Source organism: Psittacula echo (assembly GCF_963264785.1).
Source record: "Psittacula echo genome assembly, chromosome: 3".
In the NCBI taxonomy this organism is placed as follows: domain Eukaryota; kingdom Metazoa; phylum Chordata; class Aves; order Psittaciformes; family Psittacidae; genus Psittacula; species Psittacula echo.
Genome location: NC_137736.1, coordinates 23,988,418 through 24,005,120, shown reverse-complemented (window position 1 = coordinate 24,005,120; position 16,703 = coordinate 23,988,418). Strand labels below are relative to the sequence as shown.

Sequence of the window (16,703 nt, the reverse complement as noted above, 5' to 3'; positions counted from 1 at the left end):
AGCATCCTTTGGCCAGTTTGTAGTAATTTTTTTACTCTGCCACATTTCAGACTGGTTTTCTCTTTATGTTTTGTTTTGGTGATGTTTTGATTGTTTGGTTTTGTTTTTTTTTTTCCTCCAAAGCATATAAAGTCTGTCAGTTGATTTGCATTTGCATGTAAATCCTTCTATGCAGAGTAGTCCTGTGTCTCAGTTTTCTGAGTTTTATTGTGTTTTATTGTGCTTTTAGTGGCAATGTTGATTTTTAAATAGAAACAAATTGAACCTGAAAGCTTGTTATACAAAAGAGCTATACAATTCCAAATATCATTGTTTTCATGTGTTCTGTTATATTTGTTATCAGGTATTTTCTTCCCATTTTGGATAGACATTAAAATAAAGAAGTCATCAATAGTTTTAACAGTAGAAAGTTCTAAAACCTTTAATGATTCAGCATTTTGGAAGAATTTAAATTGGTTTGAAAGAGATAGTCTTATTTTTGTAGCACTTAAAATGGGTAAGGAGGAACAATATGAACACAATGACCAAAATTTAAACTACTGTTCAAATAGACAAGTCCAATTATATGAACCTTTGAGAAAGTAATTACATGCTTAGTTGACCTCATTTTCAATATCTAAGAGCATTTTCCTTATCCTTCTGTGTTATCTGTCAGTTGCTGTTAAAATCATTATAATGAAAAAAATAAAAATAAGAAACCTATTGTACATTATTTTATTTCTCAAACATCTTGTCAAATGTCCAGTAGGAAAAGTTAATTTGCTGCAAGAAGCTAAATGAAATGCCACAGAGGTCTAACCTGGATGCCTTTCCACATGTATTTAAAAGAATATAATCTTTTGCTCAATAGTTATTTTGTGGCTCAGGTGCAGAGGACAAGAAAATAAGAGTGATCTCTTATTTCAGTGGGAATAATTTAGTGATATAACTTTTGATATGTGTTATCTTGTTTGTGGGATCTTGAAAGATGGAGTACAATCATCCCTTTCCTCCAAAACAAATATAATTGCTGTTCTACTGTTATGCTAAATGTAAAGGGGGATTTTTCAAAGGATTCTGCACTGATGTATTTCTACAAGTCAGGCTGAGCTTCTATTGAAGGCTTTACCACAAATTTCAAAAGGAAAGGAGCAAGACTGACACTGAATGTCTTCGGAAGGATGTGCAGAGTAATTTTAGTATCAAAAAATGTCATGCTGTCAAAATGCTTTGTAATATGTGTATTTAGAGAGAGCAAGCTTATGCTTACATTTGACACATTGAGCACTAGGTAAATGCTTATCACTGCTCTACCTCCCATATGAAGATAGGCTGAGAAAGTTGGGGCTGTTCAGCCTGGAGAAGAGAAGCTGTGTGGAGACCTCATAGCAGCCTTCCAGTATCTGAAGGGGGCCTACAGGGATGCTGGGGAGGGACTCTTCATTGGGGACTGTAAGGTAGAACAAGGGGTAACGGGTTCAAACTTAAACAAGAGAAGTTTAGGTCAGATATAAGGAGGAAGTTCTTTACTGTGAGGGTGGTGAGGCACTGGAATGAGTTGTCCAAGGAAGTTGTGAATGCTCCATCCCTGGCGGTGTTCAAGGCCGGGTTGGACAGAGCCTTGGGTGACATGGTTTAGTGTGTGGTGTCTCTGCCCTTGGCAGGGGGGTTGGAACTAGATGATCTTAAGGTCCTTTCCAGCCCTAACTATTCTATGATTCTATGATTCTTTTGTCTCATCTTTCTCCTCATTTTCTGCACTATGAACTTCAAGGATTTCTGGTATGCTACTGCTTCTCCTTTAAACTGAGTATTTTCTGTGTATCTGATTTTTCTTTGCTCTGGCTGATATTGTAAACCATAATTAACCCAATGAGGTGGTAACAAATGGCATAATAATGGAGATATTTGAGGGTCTGTTTCCTATGGTCTGCCTTTCAGAGTTTCAGTGAGTTAAGAGTCCAGTCACATCTGTAAGACAGCTACACAGAAGTAGAAATGTTTCATAATACCAAACTGGATTTCACATACAAATTTCCCCAAATAATTTCAAAGGCTTATGGGCAAACTATCTTGGTCTTTGTAGTATTGATTATACAGGTTAGAAACACTTATGTTTGAATATATATGAAGAGTAACAGTTTGCTAATTATCATGGACAACCTTGGGAAAGATTGTTGGAGACTACGCAAGAAGATGAAGATACATTCAAATGACAGTTGGTGAATATTTTAAACCAGTGATTTCCCCCATATTTTGCAGATGCTATCAATATCATTAAATGGTTTATATAGGATGGTAAGACATTAGACTACCCCATATCTAAGTCTTTGTTTCAGACCTTTTTCTTTTCTCTGTTTTGTTTCTTTAACATGCAAACAGATGCTAAATTGTTATTCCAAAGCTTCTTTAGAAACAAATATATACTAACAAAACCTGTGTGTCTAGTATAGCAAAAATAGTTAGCATTTGTTCTATCATTTATAATAAAAGATAAAGAAGACAGAGGAGAACCATTCTCCTGACATTTTACTTTTCAATGCCTCCATATGGGCCTATAAGGCACAAATCTGTATGAAGAATACTGTTGCTGTAATTGCTTTTATTCATAGAAACTCTTACATAGTGGAAAATTTACTGCTGTTTTCAGCTATTGCTTCACACTGGCTTTTACATTAAATCAACCACAGCAGCAATAATATTGCTACTTCCTCTTGACCTTTGTCTTTTACCTGCCTACTTTACCATGCAGTGTTATCAGCTAAGACATTCTTTCCCATGTGTGCCCTATCGGTTACTGCCTTGTCCTATTTATTCGTCACAAAGAACTTTGCATTGACATGCTCTTTTCATTACTCAGATAATCCATGCTATTTTGTTTTCTGTCATCGGCCTACACTAACTAGTGTTTTATTTGTTGATTACTATTCTCTTCAGTTTGTTCCCATGATCTATACCTTTTTTCTCCCAATAATAAGAGGGAATATAAAGAAGCACATACATCTAGGAGTGCAAAGCCAGCTAACTAATTCAACATGACTAACTTATTTTCTGAATGTAAGGCATCATGTTATACTCAGCTCACCTAATTTTAACTACTTAAAAATTAGACATTTATGGTAAAATATCTATTTATGATGTCTCTTTAGTCAGTGAAGAAGGATTGAATACCTCCAGAAGAAAATTCTTCCCCTCATCATTAGATCTCATGTGCAAGTTATGTGCAAGACTTCCTTTACTCTTGGTGCTAGCTATTAACTCTGTGATCACTTCTACTAAAGTAAACTGGATTCATCACATATTTCCTTTCTGAATACTCTTCATTTTACCCCACTTTTTATTATAATCCTTCAATAAGCACATCTTTCTTGTTCTGACTTAAAAAAAGCATTCTCTTATTCTGTGCTGGGTACTGCTGCAAAAGTAAGTGACTGTTGAGCTGCATCTACCCAAATTCAGACAAGATATTGATTGATGTGGAAAAGAACATCAGTGCTGTCCTGTGGAGTCCTTCTGGATGTGTCTAAAGAAGAGAAGTTACAATTTTGTTGGTGCTGGGGTTTTTTTGTGAGCTTTTGGTGTTGTTGCTTTTTAAAAATTGAGGTCTTCCTCCAAATTGTGAGAAAGGTAACATATTCCACTTCTGCTTTCTGTGAATTCTTTTTTTTTTCACCAAGTCAGCCTGAAGAGTTTCAACTCCTAACAACAGCAATGCATTTATTATTATTTTCCTGATATGGATTAATTAATGTGGAGACAGATTAGTTCCCAGCAATCCATTTGGATCATTTCAGTGAATACTTAATTTTAACCCATCTTTCTGAACCTTCTTCAAGGTTTGTATAAAATATATGGGGGGTTTATGCTTATATTTTTCTTTTTTGTTATATGCTTATTGGAAGTCAGAATTTAATTAAATTGTGAATGCACAAACAGCATCAATATTAGCTTATGTGATAGGAATCTGAAATTCCTCAGAAGGCTTTGTCAGCTTTTAAGTATGGTTTTCCATGTAAAATAAACACATCAATTACTTAATTGCATTCAGTTACCCATTACTGTATTATTTTGTACATTACACATCCAATCTGCTTAACGATCATCCCTAGGAAGCATTTGTCAGGTGTGCATGTGAAAGTTCTTAGGTAGTGTCTTAGAACAAACACCCTTCCCAGATGACTCTATGAGCAAATCTTCCCGCTACCACTAAATCTTTTCAGTGTGATGAGCCCTACCAGACATCAACTCAGAGCTTTTAACAACTGTTATTTCAATATATATTTAGAGCCCCAGTCTGGGAAATGGTTAGGGACTGAAGGATGGTATCAGTGTCCTGTTCTATTTTCTATCTTCCTACCTTTGACATGCCTTAGCCAAATAGAGACCTACATTGCCTAAGCTTCTGAGCAGTTATACTTGTTGCATGACCCTGAAAAGAGGTTGGGTTTGAGGTTTGGTTTTGGAGGGGTTTGGTTTGTTGGGTTTTTAATTAGCTCAAAACATATGACTTCAGGGGAGTGAGTGAAGACATAATTCCTTCACAACTTTCAGTTAACTAAAACACATTTTTGTGTTCTACAGTACTGTTCTTTCATCAAAAACAAAACAAAACAAAAAAATTTAAACAAAAGGAAATTGCTCATTGCTTACATCTTTAATACAGTAAGGACTTTTAAAATTTTGTGATCTTGTATAAGAACCTCAGAATAAGAAATACCATCCTGGAAAACTAAATATTCAGCAAGTCCTGCAAGTTGGACCATCCTGGAAACAGGTGAAAATAGGGTGTGTAGAAAGACTATGTGGTCCTCTGCTAAGTCATGACTCCTCTGACAACCTGTATCTTGCTGGGTCAAATATACGTGAGGAGATATTTGAAAAGAGAGTAACACATTAGTAATATATATTATGCCACTAAGTCAAACAATATTAAATAAGGGGTTATACAAAGAATCATATATTTTTAACTACTAAAAACTCTGATGACTGATTTAGCATATTAAGTCCATGTCTTTCATTTCATATAAAGTTTGACAGCTGACTGACCACTACCATATATCTTCTTCATCATCAGTACATGCAGTTGGAAGAGTTAAAGGTAATCAATATGCAGGGTTTGGATTTTTAAAATATGGCATTAGTGAGAAGTTGTGCTTCTATATGAATTCCCTTTTTAACTTCTCTTTATGATGTAACAAAATAAGTTCATAGTCTGTTTCTGCACTTTCGCTGCTGATCCATTGATTTGATTTTTGCCTCCCTCTATAGAAGTCTGCATAGCAAAAGGGACCAATCACTTAGACACTGGAAAACAGCTGCCATAAGAAAGCTGATTTTCATTTAATTTTGATAGGGGAGGGCAAGTCTGTGTGGGTAACTAAACATTTTCCCACAGACAGCTAGCTATTAATGAAATGTCAGGCCTTAGGTGTGTTTGTGATAGACTGGGTGTTACAGGAATTATATGAACACAGCATCCCCTTCTTTCTATATCAGTCTTTTCATCCTGTGCTGGAGACTGATTGAAGAAGAAAATAAAAACAGCCCAATAAGGTTATAAAACCTGTGGAGCTGCAGGTGTGGATGAAATATAAACTAAAATATGAGTCTGTTAGGCTTCTACCACTGCAATAACTTATGTCTTTAAGAACTATCTAATCTCATATCTCACTAGTATGAATATAGTAATAATTAAAAAAAATCAATTAACAATACTTAAATAAGTTGCCATATTTCTCTGGTTTTCAACACATTAATAGAGTATTTGCCTTTGTACCATTTAAACTGTTTTTAAATCATCGTTTAATTGTTTTATCATGCAGCTCACAAGCAGTATCATAATACTAGAACTTGGAAAATAACATGCGGTGTATTTCATTAGTTTTCTATTTGCAATTTTTTGCCAATAGATTGAATAGTCAGTTTATTATTTTTAATTTTATGTTATTTTCTGCAGTGAAGAATTTCTGTACTGCAGGCTGTTCATGACCAGTGAATACTCACAACTTGCAGTAGATGGAAATTCTCTCTAATTGGGTAGTAACATCAGTTAATGTCTTTTCCTGAATGGATCATACCATTTCATCAGTTTTGTCATTCGGCAAACCAACCAAATCCGACTTTCAAAAGTCTTATCATATATAGAGGAAATGAAGGTGAAAAATAGATTTTAGAATTACAAGCAAAATTAAAAATATACAGCCAAGACTTCAGAAGGAGAATGAACTATAAGACAAGTAACAAAGTGAGAAATAAAATAGTAGAAGCAAGTGAAGTCAATGGCTAGAGGCAAGTTTTCAGTTACAGAATGTACTTGTCATTGAGATATAGAAATGGCCTGACACAAACCCCATAAAGTTCAACCAAGTTCCACAAGTACAAAATCCTGAACCTGAGATGGAATGATCCTATGTACCAGCACTGGCTGGGGACTGAGAAGCTGGTAGGGGTGTCTAGGTAGGGGTGACTAATTCCTGCTTTCAGCTACCTAAGGGATGATTGTAGAAAAGATGAAGCCAAACTCTTCTCAGAATTGCATAGTGAAAGCCCAAGAAGCAATAAACGCAAATTGCAGCAACTGAAATGCCAATAAAACATAGGGAAAAAAAAAATCACTATGCAGGTAGTCAGTGCTGGAACAGGTGGTTTTTCCACTTTGAGGTAATGAGATCTTGCTTGGACGTGGCCCCAAACAGCCTGATCTAATTTCAGTTAGTCCTGGCTTGAGCAGCACCATGACCTTGTTGCCAGCTAGAATTGTTTAGCAAATGAGTTCATTTTTGGAGTCCCAAATTCAACTGGAGACTGCCCATGCTGTTACTATGTCCTTGGCCAGAGTATAATCAATATGTATGAGTGCATGTGCGACTCCACTACCACATGCAAGTGCTAGAAAAAGAGCTGAACTGTAAATGTCCACAACTTTCACTTCTCTGGTGATAACTTCACCATTAAGGCATAAATTCAGAATTTCAAAATGCAGTGACATCTTCGAGTAATAGTGTTGTATCTTTTACTAGAGATACACAATGTCAATGATACAACTAGTTAAATTATGCAAAACATGACAAAAGAATCCAAAATCCATCTGTGCAAAACTCCTCAGATTTGTAATAGAAAATGTTCTATTAGGAATAAGACAGACATAAACTAGTATTGTTTCATTCAGCATGAATGATTGAAGTGAAGCCTTGGCTAGCTTCCCACTCCTCCACAGCACTGGAGAGAAAACAGGAAAGGAACTCATGGGTCAAGATAAAGACAGGGATAAAGACTGGTTACCATCAGAGGCAAAAGAGACAGCTTGGGGAAAAGTAATCTAATTTATTGCCATCCCCAAATGGTGCAAGGGAATGGCAACTGGGAGGATTATGATCAGTCCATAAGAGGTCCTCTCTGCCAGTCCTTCCTCCTCACATCACTTCTGCCCCTGCTCCGCTGTGGTTGTTTCCCATGGGTTGCAGTCATTCAGAATAAACCTGCTTCAGCCTGGGCTCTTGACAGGCTGCATTTCCTTCACAAAATATGCTCCTGCTCCAGGGTGAGGTCCTCCATGACTGCACTGTGGGTAATTGCACCACCATGGTCTCTCTATGGGCTACATGGAAACATCTGCTTCAGTGTGGTAACTCCAGGGGCTGCTAGGGATCCCTGCTGGGGTGCCTGGATCACCTCTTCCCCTCCTGCCACTCTCCTCATGGTGCTCACAGTGTGTTTCTCACACTTTTACTCTCACATCTGGGCAGGGTGCCTGCAGTGGGTCCATTGGATCCAGCTGGAATCAGACGTGTCTGGCACAGAACAACCCTGGCCACTCTTCACAGAGGAGTTTGAAATTAGTCTGCTTTTATATGCTCATCAGTGTATATATATAAAAAGATAAAGATTTATATTCATATATATGTGTACCATACACAATACATAGAAAAGCAATTCTTACTCTAATTCATCTGATGACTCAAAAATTGCATCTATTTAAAGGACTTCATTTACTCTTGCTTTGCAAGGGCAGTATGATTTAGCTGCCCCAAATTTTGTTTTAAAAATTTTATTTTAAAAACTTTGGTTTTAAATAAATCACTTTTTATTGTTAGTAACGGGAAATATTACAGAATTTCTTACATTGTGTTATGATAATGCACTAAATTAAAGAGTCTACTGTCAGGCCAAGATTTTGATTGTGCTTTAGAGTGCTTTAAATCTGATCAGTTGTGTGGAAGATGCTTTCAAACATCCCAGTTCCCTCTCTGGGGAAAGAACTTATATGTCATCCAAGAGTCTTATTTTGATCTTTTCTAAGTTCTTCCCAATTTTTACTATCTCAATTTCTGTCAATTTACAGGTAGCTAGAGCCTCTCTTGTCCAAAGATTGTGAATGTGGCTGGTCTGCTCAGAATCTCCATCTCTGTAACGTGAACCGAGGAATGCCATATCATAAATTTGGATTTAGGATCTCTGATCCAGAGTCATGAACAGTACTTCACAGGATATGAAACATAAAAACAGTATGATTTTACTCTTCTGGAGCTGATTTACTCAAAAATTTTGACAGATTAAATTTATAGCTAAAAGTTTTGGACTGGATAGTACATTTTTTGTTTAATTTAATTTTCCATTATTAAGGGTGCAGCACTGGCCATCCACACTGCTTTAACTTTATCAAGGGCTTGCATCCCCTGGCACATTTATGCCTGGCAAGAAAATATAAAAGAAGCATACTTTTCATAATGCCTTCTTTGGTTAGTTCTCCAGATATGTGGTCAAAGAACTATGCCTTATGCAGATCAGATTTTTACTGCTGAATTACTGTTCAGTGCTCAGCTATGGCACAGTACTAAGCAACTAATTTGTCAGCCTTTCCTATATAAAACAAATTACTTTTAAAGAAATTTTTCAAGCAGAATGATGAAAGATACAACTTGTTGTCCTCATAACTGCATTTGTGAAGAATTAGCAAAAATTTTGTACAAGAAGTAAATCTGACACTGGTATTTTATATGAATTTTCAGTTAAAAATATCAGATTTCAAGAAATAGTGCAAATCCAGTGACAAGCCTCACGTTTCTGTAGTTTTGCTTATTCTTTATCTGAGACATAAGTCTTTCTGTTCTGAAGTGATTTCTTCACATTTGCATATCTTGTGTATGAGTATGACTGTTCAGGAATGTTGTAGAAACCTATGTCAGTGACGTTTTATGGTGTAATTAATTTACAAGCATCTGCTATAAATATCTGTTCATGTGGATTATTAACCTCTGTTTTAGGTTGTGTCTTTTGTCAGTCTTTAATTCATAGAGCTTTCAAGTTAGAAATGAAGCTGAAAAAAGCATCTGATAAGAAATATGTTTCTCTTAGTTACTATGAAATTTTGTTTGCTTCTCTCACTGCAGGTTTTGCGTGTATTTGTGTTGGATTGATTGTTCTGTCATGGTTGTCAGTCCACGAGTTAGAACGAGGTAAGCAGCCAACCTTTAGTCTTTCCAGGAGTTCTTCACTAGACGTTCAGACTTTGAAGTCAGTGGTGGTGTCATTGTGATTATTTTCCATATTTCATGCCATGCTTTTAATGCGGGTGGAAGAGAGGTTGGGGATATTTGTTTTCCTCCTCTCCTCCCCTGGAAATCTATGTGAACAAAATAGGCAAAAATATAAGCATCTGCAGCATGTCTTGAAACCATAGAAAAGAATTTTCATGGTATAGAATTTGGGTGAGACTCTTGGAATGCAATCCAAGCTACAAAGCTTTGGTTATTCAGTTGTATTCATCAACTACAGAAGGTAATATGATAACCATTTATGGGGTTTGATTCAGAAAGACAATGATAATCCTCTGTGTTCTACATCTCTTGGAATCTTTCATTTTTTGTATAAAAAAACCCCAATATTTTAAAGTTGTCTATTGATGTGAGAGAGATCCTACATTAGACAGTAAGGATAGTTACTCTTAATCTTTAGTCAATACTTAGAACGAGATAGAATCAAGCTACTAAGACTCAAAGTAAACTATCTTTAAAAAATGTCATGATTTTCAAATGGAACTGAAATTTTGGTTTAACTATCTTGTGGATATATATTAACTGTGTCCTGGTAAGACCATATCTGGAGTATTGTGTTCAGTTCTGGGCTCCTCAGCATAGGAAAGATATGGAGTTACTGGAGAGAGTCCAGTGAAGGACTGATCAGATTATGGAGTTCTCCATCCTTGGAGATGTGCAAAAGCTATCTGGACATGATCCTGGCCAGCTGGCTGTAGGTGGCCTTGCTTGAGCAGTGGGGTTGGATCAAATGACCTACAGAGCTTTCTTCCAACCTCAGCCCTTCTACGATCTAAATTTTTGTTTGGAAGGAAATATATTTAGGTCTATGAAATCCTCACAGCTAATAGCAAAGTGATATTTTGAAATAGTGCAAAGGAATTTTTTTTGGCAATCATTAACCAAAAGTCCATGCTATTTCATACTGCAGAGCATGAAGACTAAACTACTGTAAACCATATTTAAAAGAAAACAAACCAACTTTTGTCAGAATACTCATGTTTATTCTTTCAGTTGTTATTGGTTTTCATTCCAGATTTTAAAATTCATTTTCCCTACTGACTTTCTTCCTCTCTTACCAAAATATTATTACACAGTAAAACACAATGAGCTTAAAGGTAATATATATGATATATTGTAATATAATATAATATTGTAATATAATATGATATATTGTCTATTTAGAACATGAATAGGCAATAATTTAATAATGTACAAATAATAATTATAAAAAAATAAAAAATATATTTGACTTATATAGAAAAAAATGGCCTTTGTTATTTAGAAACATTTGTTTAAACAGATTTGCAATTGTTGGAAGGATAAATGGCCTTCAAAGAAGTTTTAAGTAGTCTACTGTTACTAGTTGATAGCAAATTGGTGTCCCTAGGCTGTGCTTTCCATCAAAAGCTGTTTATTACAGTATTTATTAGTTATTTGCCTTTATATTAAAAATTGTGATAACCGCTTGATGTTAATGCCTTCAAACACAATCTAGAAATACCAATGGTACTGTAACTGGTATACAAAAGGCATTTTTCTATCAATCAACCAACCACATTAATTCAGGTCTTATCTGAAAATTCCCTGTGTGTTACACAGTGAGGAAATATTTTTAATGTATAATGAATTGCTTTATGTACATCTCATATGCTGTAGCGTATTAAAAATCAAGATTAAATGTGCTGTAAGGACCAGTTATCTAGTTTCCTCATAAATCCTCCGTGCACTTCATGCATGTATTGGTAAGAAATATCAGGTCAAATATAATTTAACTATTCTGACACTAGTGTTTCCAGTGTTGTTATCAAAACCATCATACCTTTATATAAAAAGTGAGCAGCATTCAATACAGAAAGTGTGGAGTAGTAGTTCTTAGTATTTTTAATCCAAAACACAAAAAACCCTTGTAATTCACTAAGTATTATTCTTCCCATGTATCTTTGTCCCTTGTGTCAGACACAACTGGGCATAACATTGTTCCCTTTACCCATTTACAGTGCTTCTGGAAAACAGCATTTGAAACAGAATTGAAAGTAATGAGAACTAAGGGCAAATAGTATTCATAAATATATGTTTACAGTTGTAACGATTGTAGACATTGCAAAACTTCTGTCACTTTTTTGAAATCAGCACTAGGTAAAACATCTCTGGTTGCAAACAAAACAGAAAGCTAAAACTTCTTGTATTGTTGATCTGGGTAGAATAAAATCTAATATAATATTTTTAATTAATTTCTATGTAATTCAAAACATTGAATTTTATTTTAATTATCTAGCCAAAGCAGATGGGAATACACATGGCTACATTGGAACGTTTAAAATAATCTCTGGGACATCATTCACTCCTGCTTTGCAAAACAGATCATCAGCTGATTTCAAAGTCCTTGCCTTTGATGTTGAACAACTGGTAAGAACCTATTGGTCTCTGGTTAATTCAAAAACATTTGTAGGTACATTAATTTCCTAACATGACCTGCTGTTGATGGCTTTTTTCCCTCTCTAAAAGGAGATATTTCAGGTCCTAAACCTTCAGACTTCAGTGTGTTCCTTATTTGTGAAAATTAGTGAAGCATCAAAGAGGAAGTTTGCTTTTGTAGTCTAGATTTGGGAAGGAAATATTATTTGGTATTAAAATCATGAGTGCAATGTACAATTGGGTGTATTTTTAATTTCTGCATTTGCTCAAGATTTCTCTTTTCCATATAGGTGCAAGAAGTTTTTCAAGCAAGTGATCTAAAAAATGAATTTGAGAGATGTGAAATTTCCCAGTTCAAGTAGGTATAGTTTGCAAATAAACTTCAAAGTCCTCACTTAACTGTTTATCTCAGGAGTGCTTACCAATACCTTGCTTTTCAAGAGTTCTTTGGGAACTTCCTGTATTATTTCTTTCATGTCTTATGTCTTCCAAGTGCTGCTGTGGGAAATTTGAAACCATTGTGTTTCCTTGAGCAAACTTCCTTCGCAGACTCCTGTATATCCGTGTCTTGACCAAACCAGAAAGGCTGCACCTGAAGACCAACTCATAAAATTTCTATATTTTAGAGAATCAACAAATTTCCCTGCCCTCTCCTCAAGACTTATTAGTTGTGTTATGTTTGCAGGGTTGCTGGCCCTTGCATCTAATTCAGGTTAGAGGTCTGCTAGCATAAGCTGAAATGAATGGAAATACACTTGTATTTCCTTATGGACCTGTATTCACCTAATTTATATTCCTTAGGGTGTTACCAAGTGAGACTAGCATCTGACACAGGTAAAGCTATACCCTGCAAGTCCTAAGAGTCCATAAAATAGGTACAGTAAGAGCTGCTTTATTTATTTAATCTTGTTTGACCTTGTTTTCCATTATCCTTTTATGTTTGTTGCCCTGCTGAAGCTCAGCTGGCAAAAAAGACCAGTATATGCATTGAAGTCTGTTCTTAATAAGGTCCTGATTCAGCAAAACATTTGTAATATTGTCTTCTATTATCAAACAGTTTCAGAACATTCTTCCACATTATCCACAACATTATAAACTCAAGGGGAATTGTATGCTTTTGTGCTGTTTTGTGTTATAGGTTTTTTGTTTTTTTTTTTTTTTTTTTTTCTGCAGGAAATCTGAAGATGGCCTTGAAAGATTCAACAAGTCAGAGACTCGGTAATGGCAAATGACAAAGTGGGCAAGAGACGATGATGCTATTAATTTAGAAAGTTATGTAGACAGTGAATAGATATGAAAATACATTTTTAGAGATTGGACAAGGCTTTCTAAAGCACATGTGAAGCTTCAAGATGTAATCTTTTCTCCAAAAACATCCTTTAGGATTAGAAGCAAAAAAGAAAAAGAAAAGTTATAGTCTCTGAGACTGTCAATTTGAAAGAAAAATGGGAAAGATAGACAGTAAAGATGGACAGAAAGATGGACAAGAAAATAGGTAGGAAATTAGCTAGAAATTTCTGTATCTGTATTTGTACAGATATCTGTATCTGTATAGTATCTGTACTGAGCTTGTTTGTGTGCAAAGTTGCACAGATTGAAGGGCAGATCTCACGTCGTCATTAGCAACTTAAGTTTTATTAAAGGAAGGTCTAATGACACACTATGATAGGCAAACAAAACAGAGAACAAAAGATAAAGACTGTACAACTAGAATATGTCAAGAAATTAATTATATAATTAGTTGTTTTATAGGTGAGAGAACAAAATTAAAGAAATATGCACTATTGTGACAGCAGATGATGCAATTCTGTGATACCAGCTGCTCTTGTGATATCAATGTTTTCTGTAAATACATAAAATGGATAAACATTCAGAAGTGCTAGCTCATTTGAATGACCGTGCTTGCAAAACAAATATGGGTATTAGCCAACCATGAATACATGTATGTTGAAAATAGGAAGCACATTTGCATTAGAGCAATCTTTTGATTGGAGTAGTGCACAATTTAGTTTCTGTACACAGAATAGGACTATTCCTATCAAAATTTGGGCATCAAAGATGAAGACATCTCTGAGCTAGATGCTCATGATTCTATATGCAAGACATGGGTTTCTAGAATTTTCTCATCTAATCAGTCTAGATGTGTTTTTTAGGACGAGGTAGATTATGCCAAAGAACAGTTTATTTTTTTTCCATCATCTACAATGGGAATCTAGATATCTGCACTGTAAACATCTGTATTGGGTAAAATCAATTCCACACAGTATTTTGACACAAATACCACAGAAATCACAGAAAAATCTGATGTCAGTGAATGTTGGATATGGCTTTGAATGCATCAGTAAGGATCTATCTTCATTTCTTCTTTGAAATAATACTTGAAGTATTATTTTGTCTCAGAAGTTTTTTTCTAGTTGACTCTTCATTTAAAGTGTTTACCTTTTTGGGCAATCTTGTTGTTACATCACCCTTGAAACTCTGCTGAGTCACAAGGATAGCAATAAAAGCTTTTTTTTGCTCACATGGCCTAGAGATTATCAAAAACATATAAGAAATTAAAGAGGAGAGTTTTTCTGTATATTGCAAACTGTGAACTATGGTCAGCAAAATGGCAGGATTAATCTCCTCTTATCAAAACCACTCCTGAGTCAGTTGCATTTGGGTAGTAGTATACATGCTTAACAATTCAAAGTTTGTACCTATATTTACATAAATGGAGAAAAATTTTAGCAAGCATCATACTTTGACACTACCTTAGTCTAGCTACAAATATGAAACTTAATAATAGTAACTAGAAGGAATGGGAGAGAGCAAGCAGAAAACACTCTGGATAGAAGTCAGGTGCCTTAGAAGTCAAATGCAGTTTAATCACTGATTTAAAAACATCTGTGCTTTTAGCCATTACTGTTTCCCTATGAGAATCTATGCAGTCATACAGCAGATCCTCACAGATGCAGAATCCACGGATGATGTTTGCTTTATAGATGTGTTCACTTTGTTTTATAGTTTTGCATCATGAATATATTACATAATTTTCATGACACTTCAAGGTTTACTGCAAATATTTTAGGGCTTAAACTAGAAGAACTGTTGAATAACAATAAACCTACTTCTTCAGTTTATTCAAAATTCATCTCTGTTGCAGCGGTTGATATAAATGTTGTTTTGGTTTTTTCCACAGTGAAAATAAGAGCAGATAAAGAAAAAACCCCTGTTTTTTCAAGGTTCAAACCTAGTGATAATCAAGAGGTGTTTCTTCATGTGTGATCTTTGCCAGCCAAAACTTAAATATACTCTGACTTTGCAAATGAAACCTGTGTTGAAATGAAATATTGTCTAGGTGATAAGTCATATAACAAATTTACTTCATTAGCTTGCATAACTAATAACCTTCTGTCTTTTGTATTGCTAGTGTTGCTGTGATCTTCACCCTTTATTTTAGCCACATGGTAACAGTTGAGAAAGTAAAAAATGAGCTGGTTTTGCATATCAACTCAAATAAAACTAATCTTACTCAGACACTGAAAATTGATGTGAACAGCATACAAGTCACAGGTAAGACTGGTAAAATTTTTTTTCCTCTATATAAATTCTTGACAACTGCAGGTAACAGGAATGAAAATTTACACTCCCAACCAGCAAAGAGATTGTTACTTATGACCATGGTGCCCTCCTTCCCCATTAGAGAGCTTACAGTAACAGCTAAATGAACCATTTACAACTTTGTCAGCTGGAAAGTATGTCAGCATGGTGTATGTTCCTTAAGGAGGGAGTAAAGATAAAGTAGTGATTTCCCAGTGAAAACCACTCAATTTCATTTCTTTAATGTAGTATAACATTTGTGATTTCATTATCACTCAAATTAAAGCAATTAAGCCTCAACAGTGTTGTTTCCTAAGTAAATTCAGTTTTGTTTCTCTAAAGAATAAGAAAAAGGGCTCAGCCTTACAGTGAGTGAAGACTCATTTATGGAAAATACGTCAGTCAGAACATACCGAGTAGAGTGTGCCTTCTGGAGAAGAATGCCCAAGGAACCGACCTTATATTGCTCTAAAGCATATGTAAAATGTAAATGGAAGAAAAGGAATGTGGCTTTTAAGAAGTTTTAAATTTTGTAAATATACAAATATAGTGATTTTATGTAAGTACTAGAAAATATATCAAAGCCTGTGTAGAAGCCAAACAAGATCAGTGGGATTCCTTGGTTTTACCTCAAAAAGCTTCAAACCAGACCTTTACTGAGGATGAGGATAAAAAATAACTTGAATCCTTTGAAGTGGAAATTGATTAGCTGACATCTGAAGACGTGCTGGTGATACTATTAAGTAGCAACTGATTGCTTTATGATGTGCAATGTCTCTTACTCTATTCTAAAATGCACATTTTTTGCTAAGTATATCAGATGTTCGAAAGCTAAATTCAGAGTCTTGACATCTTTATTTTTCTTTACTATTTGTACTACATTTCCGAAGTTGTTGTAAATACCTGCACATCACTGTGGAAAGTGATTGCTCATTATACTTTAAAAATGCCACCAAAAAGAATTATGAAGAGCTTTTTAAAAGATTGTATATCTATTGATGAACTTTGGAGTAGTTAAACTTTTCTTGCTGTGGATCATTAAAATCCCCTTTTCACTTGAGGTATCATCTGTCCATTCCATCTGCAGTGCTTCAATGAAATAACAACCATAACTAATTAACATTTATAATCATATATGGCACTTTTGCATCCTATATCTTAATGTGTTCTTCAAGCTTTATTCTTGTTTCA

General features: G+C 35.0%; 1 protein-coding gene across 1 annotated transcript in view; it reads left to right on the top strand.

The window, feature by feature from the left end:
- Window positions 1–9,289: 9,289 nt before the first annotated feature.
- The window catches only part of TMPRSS15 (transmembrane serine protease 15), a gene marked incomplete at its 5' end in the record, with an annotated part of 57,041 nt that continues 49,627 nt past the window's right edge, over window positions 9,290–16,703 (top strand). The window contains 5 exons of the mRNA XM_080613501.1: window positions 9,290–9,434; window positions 11,791–11,921; window positions 12,221–12,288; window positions 13,104–13,148; window positions 15,343–15,485. Of these exons, the coding sequence (XP_080469627.1) occupies window positions 9,290–9,434; window positions 11,791–11,921; window positions 12,221–12,288; window positions 13,104–13,148; window positions 15,343–15,485 (532 nt within the window). The remainder of the gene's footprint in view (window positions 9,435–11,790; window positions 11,922–12,220; window positions 12,289–13,103; window positions 13,149–15,342; window positions 15,486–16,703) is intronic.